At 45.4% G+C, this 20,064-nt stretch overlaps 1 protein-coding gene across 1 annotated transcript in view; it reads right to left on the reverse strand.

The window, feature by feature from the left end:
• Positions 1 to 18,928, reverse strand: part of LOC147610274 (pentatricopeptide repeat-containing protein At1g26460, mitochondrial-like) — a 53,846-nt gene extending 34,918 nt beyond the window's left edge. Inside the window, exons 1-3 of the mRNA XM_086786260.1 lie at positions 17,697 to 18,928; positions 16,287 to 16,503; positions 15,485 to 15,934 (exon numbers count right to left, since the gene is read on the reverse strand). Of these exons, the coding sequence (XP_086642386.1) occupies positions 15,485 to 15,934; positions 16,287 to 16,503; positions 17,697 to 18,553 (1,524 nt within the window). The 5' untranslated portion in view covers positions 18,554 to 18,928. The remainder of the gene's footprint in view (positions 1 to 15,484; positions 15,935 to 16,286; positions 16,504 to 17,696) is intronic.
• Between the last annotated feature and the right edge of the window lie 1,136 nt (positions 18,929 to 20,064).

Here is a 20,064-nt window from a genome sequence, read left to right on the forward strand (position 1 = left end):
AGGGGAGCTACTCTACTTTTAGAGTACACGCCTCCCTCTCCACTCTCTCTCTCTTGCTTTTTGGAGAAAGGGGACTGGTCGGCTGGCTGTGTGGGAGAAGTCGGCTGGCTGCGTGGAAGAGACAGGTCGGCTGCAGCAGTACTTACGCTTTCTCTCTCTCCTGTTTATAGGCGGGCTGGACTGTACGAAGGCTGGACAGAGAACAGGCTGGACTGTACGCTAATTGGACAGGCAGTGCACAGGGGCTGCAGAGCAGACGTTTTCCTCTTTGTAACTCGCCGGCTACAGCTGCACGTTTTCTTTCTCTCTCTAGTCGGCTGGCTGAACTGCATAGAAGTGCAACTTTGGACTGCACGTGGCCAGGACTGCTGGCTGACAGGACTGTTTCTCTCTCTTGTGGAGGGCGACTGCTGTGCAGGCAGTGCAACATATACAGACTGGTACAGGGTGCTGCAGGTGCTGACCTGTACGGACAGGTACAGGCGGGTACTGCAGTCCTGTCCAGCAGGAACAAGCGAGACAGTTCAGTCCTGTACAGCTCGTGCAGGCGGCGCATCATCAGGGTACAAGCGGCGCATCAAAAGGGATAGCTGCAAGTACAGTTCTGAGGCGGCTGCAAGTACAGACTGGTACGGTCAATCTCTCCGGTGCAGAACTGCGCATAACAGTTGGTAAACTCTGAACATATCTTTCTCTCTTTCTTTCCACTGGCTTATGTCTGCTACAGAGTTGTTTCTTCTTCTGGCCCTTTGTGAGAGGAGGGGTATGGCAGTTTGAAGGGTGGAAACAGAGTTGGACAGTGGATTTGTACTTGGGCTGAGTTTGAAGCCATGAACATGGAACAGCCAGATGCGTGCTCAAGGTTGCCCTGTTGTATTGTCTTGGTTGATTAGAGGAGACCACAGTGTGTTGCTTTTGTGGGACACAGATCTGTATTTGAATCCTCTATGCTAAGAGGTCTTGAGGGCTGCCAAATTGGACATGCATGTTTACTTTCCTTGACTGGCTTTGTTGTACTCAGTAATACTTTATATTGAATTTGAATAAAGAAATGCCGAAAGGGGCGCCAAGCTTTGGGGCCAACACGTGTCGATTTCCTTTTAGTTCTGGAGCATTCTAGCTCCTGCTAATGTGTTATTTGTTTGGACTACAATTGGAAAGGTGACTGCTAGTCTACCGCACTTTGGTTTCTACCAGAGGCCGGTTTCAAGGTTCCGTTGCCGGGACCCATCATCAACTTTCTTAAGGGGGTGAGCTCGTGGTTGTCTCGAGGAAAGTCATTGCTGAAAAATTCAGCAACATGTCAGACACAGAAGATGAATATTTTTATGATGAAGAGGAAGAGCAAGAGGCCTCTCTTGAGAGAAATGAATCTGAGGATATTCTTGCAAGAGAACAGGCTACAGTAGATGCACAATATGAGGATGTAACACAGCCAAAAGATATGCCTAGTAAAGAGGAAGATGATGCTCAGTTTAAAAATCGTTTGGCAGGTGTAATGGATGTGTTTATGCAGCTCACTCAAAGTGAGAAGTTTGCTGAATTTATGAGATCCCGTTCTGAGCCTAAAAAGAAGAAGAAAGTGTGTTCTAAGAACCCACCTCAGGGGCATAGTGGTGCCTTCCCACAGGATCCATCTTTTGGACAGTTTCCGAACATGCAAAACACTTTTGGTGCAAACTCACAAAGTTCCTTTTTCGGACAGCCATCTATCCCACAGCAGTCAGCGCATCCAGGCTATTTAGGTGGTGGCTCTGTATTCCAATCCATGACTGGGGGTTATCTATGCAAGGGAATATGTATGGTGGTATGCAGTCCGGAATGCAAGGAAACATGTTTGGGGGCATGCAGCCCGGAATGCAAGGAAACATGTATGGGGGCATGCAACCCGGTATGCATAGTGGTATGTTTGGAAATATGGCTGGAATGTATGGAATGCCAGGTGTGGGAACCGGCAATGTTGATCCTATGATGGGCATGAATGCCGGGGGTAGCAATCTTGTGAAGCCACTTCCTTATGATAATCTAACGCCTATGGGTAAGGCGAAGGATTATAAGGAAGGGGGAGCTGCATTGAAATTTGACACGTTCAGTGGGGCCAAAGATAAGCTAAAGGCACTTACCTTTTTACAGCAGTTTGACGCTGCTTTTTCTGGTGGTAATTACACGGAATCCTCTAAGGTGAGAAAAGCTACGACTTTTCTCAAGGGCAATGCGTTGCGGTGGTCCACTCTTCTTTTACAGGGCATAGCACCATCTACTTGGATACAGTTTAAGCAGGTGTATGGCTCACATCTACTTTTGAGGTGGATGTAATGACAGCATGGCACAAGTTGGATGCATTAAAATGTGAAAATCTTGAGGATTATAATAAGAAGTTTTGGGAAGCTTTACTCCCAATTACTTCCTATCGTGCAGTGCCTTTGTCTGAGCAGGTGGAGAAGTATTGTTGTGGGCTGCCCAAGGAAGTGTGTGACTATTGCATAAAGACTCGAGTAACAAATATGTCGCAGATGATAGAGAATGCTATGACAGCAAATGCGTTACTCACTGGAGTCTCATCTGGATTTAAAGGAAGTAACAGCTCCAGCAAGAAATCTGAAAAGTCAAGGCATGCTTTGCGGATGCAAAAGGGTCTACAGAGAAGCGGTATAAGAAGTTACCAATGCCCAAAAGAACTCCCGAGGAGAGACAGGCTTTGATGGATGCTCGGAAATGTTTTTACTGTACAGAGGAGGGACATATGTCTTTTAACTATCCCAAGCGTAAGTCCCAAAAGGACTCTGACACTAAAGGGGAGCCCAAGTCTAAGAAACCAAAACCTTCTGCAAGGTTAGTTCCTGATCTTGTTGGGGAACAGCCAGGTGGTGAAGAGACTGAGTTATGCAGGGCACGGGGGCAAAGTGAGAGATCAAAATGCCTTGATTTTCTTTGACACAGGTGCTAGAGCTAACTTTATTTCACCGGATTTGGCTAGCCGATTGGAAATCCGTTTACAGAGAAGGTGGGGCCTTTGTATGAGGCTAATATAGCTTGTCCTGGGTATGCAGAACCCGTTACTCCTATTATTGGGAAGCTCAGGCTTCATGTGCAAGGTTATGGGGACAGTGAGGAGTTCTTCATCATGCCACTTGATGTATGTGATGTTTTGTTGGGTATGCCATGGTGCCATAGAGTACATGCGGTGGTGGATACATACAACAGGAAGATTATTTTGACTCATAGAGGGAAAAAGCATATTTTGGATGTAAAGCTAAAAGGGGAATCTGTTCCTATTGTATCAGCTTCGGCAATTTCATCAGTAATGAAAAAGCATCTTTCCGCGTACTTGATTTTTGTAAAGGATGCAAAAGATGATAAGTCTAAATCTAATTTGTCTATGTTAGAAAAAGACAGGACTGATTTCTTGCGTGAGTTCCAAGATTGCTTTTCCGAGTCATTGCTAGGAGAACTTCCTCCGGAAAGGCCAGAAGATCATGCTATTGTTATGAGTCAGGTACAGGAGTTGTTGAATAAAGGGTTGATCCAGCCTAGCTCATCACCCTTTTGCTCACCTGTGCTCTTAGTACAAAAGAAAGATGGTTCTTGGCGCATGTGTATAGATTACAGGGCGCTAAACAAGAATACCATCAAGAATCGATTCCCTATTCCGAGGATCGATGACATATTGGACCGCTTACAGGGCTCAACAGTCTTCAGTCGGATAGACTTGAAAAGCGGGTATCTTCAGATACGCATTAGACCCGAGGATGTGCATAAGACAGCATTTCGGACCACTTTTGGGCTATATGAGTTCTTAGTTATGCCCTTTGGTTTGACAAATGCGCCTGCCGCATTTAACAGGATGATGGACAGGATTTTCCGTCCTCAGAGAGCGTTTGTGGGCACATTCTTTGATGATATGATTGTGCATTCACACACTAAGGAGGAACATAGGAAGCATTTGGCCATTGTGTTTGAAGAACTCCACAAGCATAGGCTAGTCATTAATAGCAAGAAGAGTGAGTTCTTCTTGGAAGAGATACACTTCTTGGGACATATTGTGTCTAAGCATGGAGTCCGTATGGATCCTTCGAAAGTGGAAGCAATTCTCAATTGGCCAAATTTGAGGACCGTGCATGATGTATGCAGCTTTTTGGGATTGTGTTCCTATTACAGGCGGTACATACGGTATTTTGCTGAGATTGCTTCGCCCCTTCATGCCTTAACAAAGAAGGCAACTCCGTTTAGATGGGCTGATCAGGAAATTACAGCCTTTAAAAAGCTTAAAGAAAAGCTTACTTCGGATCTTGTATTGGTATTATCGGATCTCCGAAAGGCTTTTGTTGTCCAGTGTGATGCATGTGGAAACAGTATTGGGACAGTTCTCATGCAGGAAGAACATGTGATAGCCTACGAGAGTCGTATATTGCAGAATGCCGAGAAGCATTTGCAAGTTTATGAGAAAGAGATGTTGGCTGTAATTCATGCTCTTTCTACATGGAAACACTATTTGCTTGGGGCTGATTTCACTGTGCAGACAGATCATCAGACCTTGCGTTATTTCCTCACGCAAACTAAACTTTCTGAGAAGTATATGCGATGGGCCAATTTTTTGTCTATGTTCCACTTCCAGATTGTGCATGTGGAAGGCAAAAAAAATGTTGTGGCAGATGCTTTGTCACGTAAGCCACAAGTCTCAGCAGTTTCACTTGCTTATCATCATGAGCTTGATGAGATGAAAGAGCAGTATGCCCATGATGAGGATTTTGGAAGGCTCTATGATCAGATGTCTGAGGGTCAACGGCATGATCATTATACTCTCAGGGATGGTTTTTTGTTGATGCATGGTAGATTGTGTGTTACCAAGCAATTACGACTCAAGGTTATGATTGAAAGTCATGCTCCACCGTATGCAGGTCATAGAGGTATTGATGCCACGGTAAAAGCAGTTGAGACTTTCTTTTATTGGCCGACCTTGAGAAGAGATGTTGATGCTTTTGTTAGGCAATGCATCGTATGTTAGAAGGTGAAGTTTGACCGTCAAAAGACACTAGGGTTACTTCAGCCTTTACCTATTCCAGATAGACCATGGGAGAGCATTGCCATGGATTTTATATTTGATCTTCCAAGGACACAAACAGGGAATGATGGCATTTGGACTATCATATGCAGGTTCAGTAAGCAGGCTCATTTCATTCCCGTGCGTAAGACGATAAAGTTGATCATATGGTGAAGTTGTTCATGGTGAACATCTTCAAGTATCATGGTTTGCCTTCGTCTATCATCAGTGACCGTGATCCACGGATGACGAGTTTATTCTGGAGAGGGTTGTTTGACAACATGGGTACAACTCTCAAGTTTTCATCTTCGTTTCATCCACAAACAGATGGTCAATCGGAAGAGGCTAATTCTACAGTGTTAGATCTTCTTAAGTGTTATGTGTCAGAGCACAAGCAGTAGTACAATGGCTGGTACAAGAAGTACAATGGCTGGTATAGTAAGTACAATGGCTAAGTACAACAAGTACAAATGCTGGTACAACAAGTACAGTGACTGGTACAACAAGACAGCAAGTACAGGGACTGCTACAACAAGTATAGTGGCTAGAAATCATAATAAAATGATTAAATACCCTTGCCTTCAGTATTTCTTCATGATGGAAGCCTCCAAAACACTCCCCAACAGCCGGTATTCTTCATGGGCAGCCTTCAAGAGAGAGAGAAAGAGAGTAGCCATCATTAGGGCAACCTTTAATGGTGGTAGAGGCTAGTGTGCAGCAAGAGAGCCTCCTCCTAATGAAGAGAGAGGACTCCAATTTATAGATTTGGGCCTCCCATGTGCTAAAATGGCAAGAGAAGGCTATAATGACAAGTGGAGAGCCACACAATAGCTGAAGTGACAAGTGTGCGGCCACTTGTCTCACTTTGATCCACTTTCTTGCCACATGTCCCAATCTAAGAGATGGATCCTTCCATAAACTTTCTCTCTAAAAATATCCCAACTGGTAGACATTCTATCATAGGCACTTTAGCAACTCTTGGTATCTTCTTAGATCCAGATGTAATGACGCGAACAAAATTTCCATCGGAGTCGGGCCAAAAATAGTAACCCTCCTAGATTTTAGGAGTGTGATCCTTTGTATTCCATGATAATTCCCCATTCTCAAAGCTTGTACTTTCCAAAAATTTAGACGTCCTAGAGTCCACCAGAGCCGTTTTGTACTAGGAAATGTCCAAGCTAGTGACAATTCGAGGGAGGTTCCACTGTCTCTTGAGAGAGAGGTATGGACCGTTATCTAGGATCATGGATTACCATGATTAATGGTGCCTAGGCCTCTTCCTACTAGAGCTTCAACGCCACAGAGACTCACTGAGTCGGAAGTCGAGACCCCATGGGAGCAAGGTCACCGCGAAACATTTCACTATCAACACGAAACGATGCTAAAACAATTTATTTTGGAACAAAATGTTTCAACACCAGGTAGATGGACAATGAAACGTTGGACCGAAACGATCATATACATAAAATGTGAAGATGTTGGCCAATAGTTATAAGATGATATTAGCATATTTATCATCAGTAAACAAAGAAGACATACATAAGAGAAGAGAAAAGAACAAATAGGATTGAAGAAGGAAAGAGAAAGAATAATAAAAGCTAAATAAAAAAGCGCACAAAATCACAACCTTTTTCCCCACATGAAACGATAAGGTTTCAATATGCACATAAAACGTTTCAACACTGAAACGTGAAACGAGTTTCAAAGCCATCGAAACAAGTTTCATGGTGACCATGCATGGGAGACAGCCACCCCCGGCCCTAGGCGACCATCACTCAGTTCTTTCGACCACAAGAGGATGCCCCACCAGTTATGGATGACATACCCACAGCCTCATCGAGCCACACATTCTTGAGTGCCCTACCCGACCCCCTGCCAAACCCCACTTTGGCGTGACTCTAGACCGGGCCACGGCACTAAAGCGAGCCCGACGCCCGAGACTCCCTGGACCTCGCCTACAACACAGCCAACCATCAGCCCCAGCTTGAGGAGATCTTAGAGAGGCACATAGCCACCTTCCCACACCCGGCGGATCTGCAGAGCCTTCTACATGCTAACCCCATGCTTGATATCCTTGACAGCCCCCTCCCCCTACCGGGTGGTTAGCTCCATAGGTTGTATGATGATGGTCCCACTTTGTATCATATGGCTCGGATTTGGCATTCTCAGCTCGTAACTCTAGTCTTTGTTTTCTTTTGTACCATGATGAGATTACATGGACACTATTGTATCACTTTTGGTCTCATAGACCCACTAGGTCTTTTGAAGACGTTTAATATAACTTTCTTTCTTTCTCTCTATTCTTCTCTCTTGAAGTAAAGCGGATTGCATAAACTCACAGGTTTAAATAAGGCTTTGTTTGCGAGTTATCACATGCTACAAGTCCGCTGGTAGCATTGTGAGGCCACTCACATCAGAAGCTACTAAGCTTGGTCTGTAATCTTTATGCACCTATGATTTGCACAATTTGATCATAGTCTCAAATCCAAATTCTGTTCATCAATGTTGCAAAGAAGCAATCTATTAGCTGATGACCGCAATGGAAATTCCGTTCATGTCATTATGTCTATAAGCTAAGCAAATGTGGGGACTTACCGAAGCACCTTTGACAATCTCTAAAAAATTGGGACATGTGGCACGACACTGGATCAAAGTGAGACAAGTGGCCTCACACTTGTCACCTCACCTCTACACTTGTCATTATAGCTTTTACTTGCCATTCTAGCTCATGAGAGCCCCAAATCTATAAATTGGAGCCCTCTCTCTTCATTTGGGCAAGCTCTATTGGTGCAAACTAGCCTCTACCATGTTGGTTGCTCGCATTCTTGTCTATAACACTCTATGGAGAGTCTCTACACTACTTCACTTTCTTCTACAAAAGGATCTACCTCTCTAGCTTTTCTATGGCAAAATTCTTGCTATTTTGATGTTATCACGGACGATACGCAACAAGCCATCTGTTCCCCACCACATCATCCACCCAGAGTTTGTTGCAACAACTCCTGCCCCGTTTCAAACAGTCACTTATATACATAGAGTGAGGGAGATGGATCTATTGCATACATGATATGAGTAGTGCCACATGTGAACATGGGCTAACAAAGGGCACTTTTTTCCTTTGGGTTTTTCCCCTTGGAGATCTAGTGTGAAAGAACACCATCTACTTTCGTTGTATTATGATAAAATGGAGTTGACCTACAAGCTCCACACATTCCAATGCAATCCATTTCTTTGCATCTCTCACTGAGTGTGCTATGTACTTGCTTCACTGTGTGTGAGTGTGGTGTTGTGCCAACCCTAACTGTGTAGCTGCAGCTCTCCTCACGGGCCAACAGTGATATCAGAGCTTTGCTACCGCCTTCCACTCACGCAAGCGACACCTCCATTCGTTCGCGCACAACCATGCGACAGCCCAACTCGACCTTCCGTTTGGCACCTACTACGTCCTTCCGTCAGGCGTGTCCTTTCTTCCAGCTATTTTCTTCTCCGCCCTGCCCGCTGCAGCTCGCCACTCGCCGCCCATTTTGGCCTCCCATCTCGACGACGCTAGTGTAGGGGGGCCACCTCCGCCCAGCCCACGGACGGCACTTGACACAGTGGACAGAACTCTGCCCACTCTGTGCCTTGCATGGCACGAGCCAATTTTTTCAAGAAATTTGGGGCTTTTCATCCGGCAAATTCGTCGTCCGTCACCAGTCATTCAACCAACCCACGTGCAGCACTCAATGCACAGTGGACAAAGCTCTGCCCACTCTGTGCCTTACTGGCACGAGCCAATTTTCTCAAGAAATTTGGGGCTTTTCGTCTGGCAGATTCGTCATCCGTCACCAGTCGTACGACCCGTGTCGTCGACGTTGTTCCAATTGGCGTCGCTGTTCCGCTCGCCTACCTGCTCGCCCATCACCGACACCATTCCGACCACCGGCCTGCTCGTTCATCGCCTGCTCACCATTCCACATTACGGCCAAGGGTGCTACTATCCGTTGTTCATCCGCGTGCACACCGCCGGCACTACAGTGTGCTCCGTCGCGTGCGCTAACCTGTCAAACGGCCAGCTTCTCAACAATGCTCAACTTTGACGGCCTAGCTCACACCCCTCTCGACATCTTTGCAAAGTCAGATCTGGTGCAAGTGGAAGAGGTATTTGCTTTTGGCTTCTATTCTTCGGGCTTTTGTGAATTACATGCTTCATTGCAAAATTCCAAGTGCACACAGCAATACAATGCAAGATTGCAAGTGTAGGGTTCAGTGAAAATTGGGGATTTTTTAAAATTCATGCTTAATTGCATAATTCAAGGCAAACAAGATAATTTCATACACACAACTGCAAAATTTTTGCTTAATTGCAAAAATTTGGGGGTTTTCAGAAGTTAGTGCTTAATTGCACAATTGAAGTTGTAGGGAACACACATATTTGCGGCTTTTCGCATTTGTGTGCAATTGGCACATCATTTAGCTCACTGGTGCACAAAAATTTGAGGCTTTCCGTTTTACATGCCTTGTTTGGATGTTTTTGCATTGATTGTATTGTCAGGAGACTCCAAACATTTATTTGCAACCTTGTATTAAGGGCAAAAAGTTTGCTCAGGAACTTGTGATTGCCTAGCATAGCACTCCGGTGCATTGGGTTTTTTCCTGCAAGTGCTTTTTACGGCATACTTGGTTGCAAGTATTTGCATATCTCTTGGCAAAGAGATTTCAGCATCATGATTGGAAACACAACCGATATATTCGAAGTTTTGTCCCAAGAGGACAAATTGGATGGCAGTAATGACTCCATGTGGAGTTTCATGGTCCAAAACCTCTTGTGGCCAAAGGTTTATGGGGTTATGTATCAAGTGAAGATGTACGCCCTACAGACACACCTGGCCATGGTGCTCAGCAAGCTGCAGCACCTGCTCCTCCCTCACAGAAGCAGACGAGATGGGATACTCGTGATGCCCAAGCGATGGCTTTGATTGCTTTGTTAGTAAAGCGATCAATCGTACCGCATACCAAGTCTTGCATGACCTCACAGCGAGCTTGGGATGTATTGGAGACCATGTATCAAGCTAAGAATGAAGCCAGAGTTGCCTTTCTTAAAAGAGAGTTGGAAAATGTGTCCATGGAAGATGGGGACAGCATGGCTGGCTTCCACCGAAGATGCACTTCTATAGAGATCATTTCCTCAAGCTCACAGAGTATGGCTTCATCCAGCAACCAGACTACTTGGGTATTAACATGTCACATGCCATGCGGATCGCGATTGGCCAACTACGGGTATCCTCCCATCGCCTACGAGTGCAAAAATGGCGGGCAAAGTGCATATTTAGAATTTTAGAGATGGAGAGCTCATACAAAAACCCCCAGAGGAGAGGAGCTGCAAATGATGCCGCACAGGGGTCGAGACAAAGGAGCGCCACTGCCCAATGTTTTATGAAATCCACGGGAGGTACCACTCTCTCTTCCGGGAGGATTTTGGCCCATTATCCAAGATCATGGATTTCCCGCCTGGGACTCGTCCTAGTGGAGCCTCACAAACACAGAGATACACTCCTAAGAAAGCGTCGGCCACAACCACCACCCCTCCTTCCTTGCCAGCCGACCATCACCAGTTTCTTCCCGACCCAGGGAGAGGATGTAGACCCCACGGGTCCACCACAGGATACCTCAGCTCCGCCCAATCCCCGAGGAGTCACTTCAGAACGCGCTTGTGTGCTTCGACGTAATCGGCATCCCCAACCCACGGAACACAAACCATGATCCTCCCATCAGCTCTACATTCAGGACATGCTCCACGCGCCATCACACCACCTTCCCACGTGCTGTGACACAAGGAGACCTCTCAACCATACTCAGTAACCTCATGCTTGACATACTTGAGAGAGGTGTACCCTCTACTGGGGATGATGTGCTATCATCATGTACTCCATGATGAGAGTCTCTTGTACTAGTGCTTAAACCACATGTGCTTCCCCATGATGATCATTGTATCAACCTCCTCTACTCTAAGAGGACTATGTTATTTGATATTTCTTTTCCATGATGTGACATACCAAGGATTACATTGTATCACTTTAGTCTCATAGACCCATTGGGTCTTTAGGAGACGTTTAATATAATTCTCTCTCTCTCTCTCTCTCTCTCTCTCTCTCTCTCTCTCTCTCATCCCCTCTGTTCGCGCTGCGCACTAGTGGCCGCCCTGCTGTTCGCGTTGCACACCCCCTGTCCCTTGCACACGTGCACTTAGCTCATGCCCCCATCTCTCTCTCTCTCTCACCCTCTGTTCGCGCTGCGCACTAGCGGCCGTCCTACTATTCGCGTTGTGCACCCCCTGTCCCTTGCGCACGTGCACTTAGCTCAAGCCCCCAAAGCAGCAACTACGGGGGGTGTCACCAATTGGCCGACCATTTGGTCCATCTCCAGATTTATGTCTTGTTTCACTTGAGGCCAGGCCGGTGTCTCATGTGAAGGGGCCAGTATTTTGCATAACATGGACGGGAGCCAGACTGGTGCCACCCGTGTGTTAGCAGGATGGTGTTGTATGGACGGAAGCCAGACTGGTGCCACCCGTGTATGACCTGGACTGTGTTCTATCCATGGGATTGTCACGCCATGGAAGAGCCAGTATTTGTGCCGTGTCTTGCCTATGGGACTATCACTTCATAGGGAGGCTCGTGCCTGGATCTGTGTCTTACCTATGGGACTGTCACTCCATAGGAAGACCAGGATTTATACTTTCTGTCGTGCCATCATTGTGCCCGATTGGAATGTCTAGTACTTGTTCCATGAACGGGAGATATGTCCATGATACTGTTTGCACATGCATTCATGTTTTGCATGCTTGGAATTGTTTTCGCGTGACTTGTATTCTTGTGTTTGCCTGTTTGACGTGTCACTTACTGAGCGGGGACGCCTGCCAGTGAGTCGTGAAGTTTGCTCTGTCTTCTGACGAGTTTTGTTGCGTGTGAACAGGTGATAAGTGTATTCCATTTGTTTATTTTATGGCATTATTTCTAACCTTTGTTTTTATAAGGTTGCAGGTTCACACTCATTAATGAGTGGGCGGCCTCCCCAATACCTCATGGTGCCCTTTTCTAGAGTGGGCACCCATTATGGCACCCACACTTGGGCCATAGTGGGGAGAGAAGCCATCCCTTAACCGTGTGTGGTGGTGGGTGCATGGTCACCTAACCACCCCACCTTGGAAGCCTTCAAACTGGCCGCCTCCCATGCAAAGGGGGAGTTGGCCAGCTGTTTGTGGCCCGGCCACCTTCGCTAGGCGCCTCGAACTCTTCCCCTGAAACGGCGGCTGCAACCAGGCGACTCTCTTTTCTCTTGCCCGCAGGCGGCTGTGCTCACAGGCGACCTTCTCTCTTGCTTGCGCACAAGCAGGCTACAGAACAGGCGACTCTTGCTCCCCATATTATCGGGCAACTGCTGGCGATCCATTCTCTACCCTCAAGCTGGCTGCAACAGGCGACACTTTCACTCTCTTGCTGACTGGCGGGCAGCAACCAGGCTGTTCTCTTTCTGCTGGCTATTGGACTGCTGTTCAGGGCTTTCTCCCGTGCAAGTACAGCTGGTCAACAGCAGTCTGCAGCAGCCCATCTCTCCATCAAACCCCGGGTATAGTACCACGAACTCACACATATATTGGCCAGCTTATAATCTGTTGATACCAAAGGATTTTGCAAAGCTTATTCAAAAGGATTCAAGCAAAGGTCCTTGGTGTAAATCATTCGAGGGATATTCACTGCTGCTAACACCCGTTCGGTGCCGGGTAGTCCAAGCTTTTGGAGAACCACGGTCCGTGGGTGCCGAGATCGGGAGAGCCAGGCGTTAGTACGGGGGCGCCTGTTTGTGCCTGGTCCTGGAACACCAGTGAGGCGCTCTCTGCGGATTCCAGTGAAGGCACGGGACCGTAGAGACTAGACTTTTTCAAGTGGATCGCTCTTCTTCGAACGTCTACTTCAAGTCTCTTGTTTGGTAACTGTATTCATTTCAGATGTACATGGACATCATCTGGTTCATTGAACCCATGGAGCATTGTATCACTTAAATACTCCCAATAATATATTATATATTGAGGGGGGGGTCGGCCCGTTCCGGCCCCAGTGCTCGTGTCCATTGATCATCTTTCCATTTCAGTTTTCAGTTGTTATTGAGTTGTCCATTCATATTGTGATATTTAAGTTGTGCTATTACGCATGTGGGTGTCCAACGAAGTCTACTCCTACTCGACGGGATCGGTTTCAGGGGGAAGCCAAGATGAACCTAAGGAGCTGGAGACATACATCAAGACTATGGAGGACAACACCAAGAAGGCATCGATCGAGCAAAAGGTGGTGTTGGACAAGGTCCTTAACCAACGCGAAAAACAATTGGAAGGCCTCCGCAAGGAGATACAAGCAAAAATAACAAGATTGAAGAACTGGAAGCAAAGCTGAACCACCAAGAGGAGAAGATTCGGACGCTAAAAGAGATCTAGATACAACAACAGGCAATGCCAAAGGCGCCCTTCAAGAAAGATTGGGTGGAGGTGATGAAGAAGCACAAACCCCACACAACATCATTTACACGCGAGTGTCCACTAGTGGCTTTTACTTTCACCTTGGTAATTCATGTATATCATGGCTCAGCAAGAAGCAACCGCCAACAGTGGCCACTTAGAGCTGTGAAGCTAAGTACAAGGCATCTTTTACATCGGTTGTGGGGTGTGTATGGCTCGAACGCCTTTTGGCAAATCTTGGTGTTGGACAGCGATCCCCCACTTGCATCTTCATTGATAGCCATAGTGCATTAGCCGTTGCGAGAAACCCAGTGTTTCATGCTCACACAAAGCATATTGAGCTGCATTATCATTTTGTCAGGGAGAGGCTCATTGTAAGAGAGATTAGCCTGGCTTATGTCTCTACATATGACAAGGTGGCAGATATGTTCACGAAGGCTCTCTCACGAAAGAAAATTGAAGTTTTTCGCAAAGCTTTGGGCTTATTGCCATTTGGGGATGTAGGCCGGGCATTTTTCCCTCTACAAGAGGTTTTTTCGCCCGACCTTATCATGTCGCTTCACTTGTACTTCACTCATTATCATCAATCTACTTTGAGTATTGTGCCATCTCTCTCTCCTTGCTTACTGCATCTATGTGTGTGTTGCTACGTTGATCTCCACTCCAACATGTACTCGTGCCTACTTAAAGGCCTCTAATCAATGGAGATTTAAGTGTGTGCCATTATCATCATCTTGCCCTCATTAGGTTAATCTTTGAGTCAATAGTGTTAATCACCTCACGAGTAGCTCACAATGTTTAGTATGCTTGCCATGCCTCAACATCATGTTTAAGCATCACTTCTATCCATCCTAAGCTATCCAAACATCATAGTTAACAGTAACAAATATTTTGCCCATTTCCATTAATTTCAGATTTGTTCCAATCCACAGAATACTTTTATTCTGTTTCATTCTCCTATTTGATTGAAAAAAATATATAAGGACAATCTCCCATCTTCCAAAGCTTGTACCAAGTAAATCTCTTAGCAAGGGATCAAGTTGGTAACACTAGCTGCCGCCCACCTCCATACTATGTAAAGACATGGGCACCAGGCACCCTATTACATGCTAAGCCGAGATTTTCTTGATTAGTGATATAAATAACTCTACTTAAGTGCACAAACTGGAAAAACACAAATAAAAAAGGAAGAGACTTGCATTGCAACCTAATCTATTGTGTATGCAATAGTTGAATGAATAATCATCAATATTTACAATGATTGTTCGAATCGAGACTTGATTTCAACTCGCATTAACTACTACTGCATGCTAGTTATTATATCACCTCCTCCTCATCCAGGACTAAGGACTACTGGTCCATTTGTGAAGTGTCAGTGCCAGAACAAGTAGTTCTTGATCAATACGAAAGAGACCAACACCTTCTCAAGTTCAAGGGTTACCCACACCAGTAGGCAGTATGGTTTGATGACTGGTTTACAGATGAGTCATGCCCGCTATTGCTCACTTCCTAGGAGGCGATGCAACTCAGGATAGTTACAATGCTAGTGGGGGAGAATGTCCCCCACCTCCACATTGCGGTGATGTTGGGGGCAACCAATTGGATTTTGATTCATTCTACATAATACAAGGATTCATGCTAGGGTTACTATTGTGAGTTTGTGTTTGTGTTTGCTTGGCTCCCACTGAACATCTATCTCTGTTAATCACAATACTAGTAACCTTACACTAGCAGACTAGAGCACCTCAGAGAGCAAAAAGCATCCCCAAATCCAGACCAACAAAGCAGAGCACAGCCCACATCTTCAGAAATACAGGTTGCGACAGAATGAAACTCACCAGCTCTGCGACATGTATACTGCAACCCAGGCATAGCATACCTTAAGTTGTTTTTAACCTAACACAATTTTGTTGAAACCGAGAACAAACCAAGTGAAAGGAGAGTGCTGTTACCGCATCAAGAGTAGCACCTCCACCTCTTGCACAACCCAACACAAATGGTCTCAAAGAAGTAAAAGGAGAAAAGACATCTGTACTGGTTTCTGAGGCATAATCCTTTTCCATGCCTTGCAATGTTGCAATCGCCAAATCAAGGTCTCTTCCTGTCACAGCAGCATGTAACCTAGCAAGAAAACAAGACTCACTTGGAGGATGGAGTTGCTTCAAGGTAAGTAAAAGAACATCCCACGCCTTTGTGGAGAGTGGTAGATCACCAGTTCTGGCAGCCATACTGAGAACTGCCAGCAGGGTGCCTTCATCTAGGGATAGGGTCCTCACAGGCCTGCCTTTTCGCCTGCCAAACAAGAGATCTAAAGCAAGCAATGCACCCTCTGATACATCAGTTTCTACACAAGCCTGAAGAAGGTCTCCCAAAGCTGTCATAGATGGCAACGCATCCTTTTTCTGTGAACAAAAAAAAGAAAGTCGAAAGGCATCAGCCATGCTTCTCTATGATAGAAAAAAATATTGACAACAGCTCAGGCAAAGAGTGAACGGTGATGTGTTTGTGCATACATACATGTGTATGTACCTACATACATAAAACTCTCTCTCTCTCTCTCTCTCTCTCTCTCTCTCTCTCTCTTGCATGTGCATATGTATGATTCAGTATGAGGTGTGTGTGTGTGTGTACATCAGCTTGTCCATACACTGTGAAAGAATTGAAAGAACCAAACACTGATCAGATTAAGACATAAAGAAATAGCACATGGCTGGTCTGTCAGCAAATTGGCTAGTGGAAGTACAGGAGATATACCTGGCCCCATCTTACAATATCAGTTGCCTTCAGCGCTTGGCCAATCCTTGAGAAAGCACTAACTAATCTGCTGATAATAACATCATCAGGAGAAAGGTTATTCGCAACCATTATGCGCACATAGTCCATAGCCTTCCATACATCTACATTGAAACGAAGTCCAGTTATCGCCTTGATGCACCACTCTGTTTGGATAGGTATCCCCAGCTCCTGAACCCTGTGACCAAGAAAGATGCTTATCACAAATGTATATGGGTTTGTAAAATAACCAAAAGAAATAAACATGAGACTTAGTTGCTATCTCTGAACTCTGTGACCAAGACAGATGCTTGTAACAAATGCACATGGGTTTTTGGAATAGCCAAAAAAATTTATGAGACTTTGGTGCTATCCCTTAACCCCACTCTATACAAAAGAACTTCATTGCCGGCATTCAAAGAAAAAACCACTGTAGCAGACACCAATTACATAGAAATTCTCATCATGATGACATGATCCCATTGAATTGTATCAAGGGCACTTCACAATTGCAAGGAATGTTTGAACTTGATGGGATGCAGATAGCCATACTATCTGGCCACCACATGCATGCCCTAGGATAAACCTGAAAGTAGGCTGGCAAACAAGGGCACCTGCCTGGAATCATAGAACCATGAAACAACAACCCAAGGCTTTTACACAGTAAAAAGCACACCCTCAGCAAGCACCCAATGCTCAAGCAGACAGACATGAAGTATAACATTTTGGGATGGCCACCAATATAGGAAACCAGGATACACAGCTGAACAGAAGAGGAAAAAGTGAGCTAAGCATTTAACAATAAGACAAAGCACGGAAGACTGCAAAATAAAATTTGCCACCGTTGCTGATGAGCACTTGTTGGCAACCAAGTCAACAAGGTTATGGATGGTGGACAGAGCTTGTGTGTGGAAAAAGATCTTAAAAACTGGTGGCTCTACTTATGTCTTGCTGCAGCTGAGCTAGACACTCTGTAGGGGGGCATCACAAAAGGAACTCCTGTCCAAACCCACCATAACATGGGGCAGCACTGGTAAGCTGCCCCTTCTCTGAACATTGCCATCAAATCTGTGAGAAATCTGGCCGAAGAGTTTGTCTGAAGCCACCCTTTAAAAATACTTTAAAAAACCAGACAGGTCTCAAGTTGATCTCGAGTCTTGACTGCCCTTACTAGAAGGGGATCCAGGTATATGCATTATAAGTCCACCATGATGCTACCACAGTGCAAAATGAATCAAACTATTCAACAATGCATTGGAGAGGGAAGTGCTAACTTCACAGGAAGGCAACTTACCTTCTAGCAACTTCTCTAAGCTTTTCTAATAAAAAGACAGCTATCAAATTTATCCTCCTTAGAAAACCGAAACGTTTCCCCTTGTAGAGAGCAATTACATTGCAAACAGACGGTCGAATGCACCAGAGTCTTTGCTGTCTGCTGCTGCATTGAACAATACATAGAAGGTATCTGTGTTAGGACTAAGGCCAAGGCGTCTCATTTCCTCGACTCGCTTCAGCAGGATGTCCACCGGAGCCCCTTTCAGACCCTCAGCCAGTAAGGCAATGTTGCAGGGGGTAACCAAGGGCTTGTTTGGCTCGCCAGTTACTGGATCAACGCATTGCAGCCACTCTCTGTAGATTTGGATGGCTTCTTGAAGCAACTTCTTTCTTATGCGCTCCGTCATTTCTTTGATCAAACCATGGCTGCTTAGGGTTACACCGATTGGGGCAACTTGAATTCCACGGCGCACCACAGGCATTCCGGGAACGATAGGGGTTAATGCATCCTTATAGGGAGTGACTGGCTTTTCGACAACATCATCTGAGGCAGGTTGAACGGTAACATCATGAGAGACATCAAGACCGCTTGAAACCTCCTCACTTTTCGCCGTGTCAGTTGCAGAGGCAGCTGCAGCAGCATTTTTTTCAGCAGAAGGTGAGGCTTCACCACCGTTTGAAGAAGACAACTCCTCAGATTCTGGCTGGGACATCTGTGAAGATGGGAGGCTTGCGTGCAGGCGCCTGTGTTGCAAAACGCCATAGCCACTGAGAAGATTAAGGTTTAAACGCTGTGGCGGAGCAGCATCAGCGGCAAGGTTAGGGTTCAAACGCTGCACCAGAGCATCATCGGCGGCATACCTGAGAGAACCAGACCTTGCTTCAGGACAATGTTGGGCATAAATTCTCGATGTATCTGTGGCCTTGATCCCTCTTTTGCAGAACAGTCTGAGAAAACCTCGAAGGCCGGACATGACTCCAAGCTTTTCTGCTACTTAGAAAAGAAGCGCCAATGAAGCCATGTCCGCCATCACCATCATCGTCATAGTGCTAAGAGAAACCCTTCATTGCGAAGAAAAACACGAGGGTTTTGAGCTAGAAAGTGCAAAATCAACTCTGCCACCTGTTTTCTTGTTGCCTTTCACAGTACTAGTAGCTGCCTCAACCTCCCATGGCAACACCCTCACAGAGAAGAAATGTTACGAACAATGGAGACCAGCTTCTCTCCTCGAGCTTCCTCAGTATCACATACAGCCACATTATAGGTCATGCATGTTCTGTGTTTTGGAAGCATTTAGGCCCCAAAATAGTTAAAATGATGGAACTCGGTTAGGGATTTCCCTAAGTGGACCTCCACAACATGGGCCTTTACACACTTCACAAACCAAGGGCCTTTACACGTAGACACATGAAAGGCCCACTATCTATCTATTACATATTAACCATGGACAACCAAGGCACGAGGAGAGGAGAGCAAAAAAAATCTTCAATTTTTAAAAAATAAGAGGAAAAAATCCTTTCGATTGACCTTTTGTATTCCGGCTTCCATTCCTACATTTCGCATCTTAATGTCTTTTATATACTGCAACAATGCGCGGGTTGAGTACTAGTTATGTCAAAGCTCCCACCCCACACAACAATCAACAAATAGGGTTGTGAGGGGGAGGGGGAAGGGAATTGTACCCTAGAGTACTACCCCTCCTTCAATCTTAAGAAGATACCTAATGGATAGAGGTGGCATGTCAACGGGCTCTAGCCCGAGTGGTAGCCACCTCGTCCTCTCAACGGGAGGTCGTCGGTTCAAGCCTACCCAACGACATCTCCTTTTAGTATCAAATCTCGCAAAAAAAAAAGACCATAAGGTCCATCATTTCTAAACAAAGTGCATAATCAACAACTACCTTACCTCCAGAGCAAAGGGTATGGGTTGCTAATTATTGAAACCCTCCCTTGAAGTTCCCTAAATTTGTGCACTTATATTGGAAACTTTTCCTAATTCTTAAGCTCAAACCCTTACTCTATTAATGCTAAAAGTGACAAAAAAAACACTGTGTGATTTCAATAGACCTACATGTAGGAGGTGTAGTAAATTTAATGAAATAAGAGACATGCCCACATCAACATCGACTTATGTGTGTAGTGCCTCAATAATTAAGTTTGAATAAGAATCCCGTATATGTTCCCCCAATGGAGGCTGGAGCTAATCTATAAAGGAAGTGAAACAAAAGATCTTTTCGCATGTCAAAGGTTAGCCTAAGGGTTTTTTTTTATTGCATGGTCCACGTCTCTATCATATGTTTTGTATGACAACTCGGCCACCCTCTCATTTTATTGATCATAATTAAGGGAAGGTGTTCCATCTTGTTTTCATTCCAAATGAGCTTGATGCTACAACCCTCGTGGAACTGAGACACTAACCACACCTAAAATAAAGCCTCCCAAATTAATGCTAAGAAGAATGCAGGGAGAGGGTGAGCTCGCGTGT

This window comes from Cibotium barometz, chromosome 49 (genome assembly GCF_041138505.1).
Source record: "Cibotium barometz isolate CiBa-2024 chromosome 49, ASM4113850v1, whole genome shotgun sequence".
NCBI lineage: Eukaryota > Viridiplantae > Streptophyta > Polypodiopsida > Cyatheales > Cibotiaceae > Cibotium > Cibotium barometz.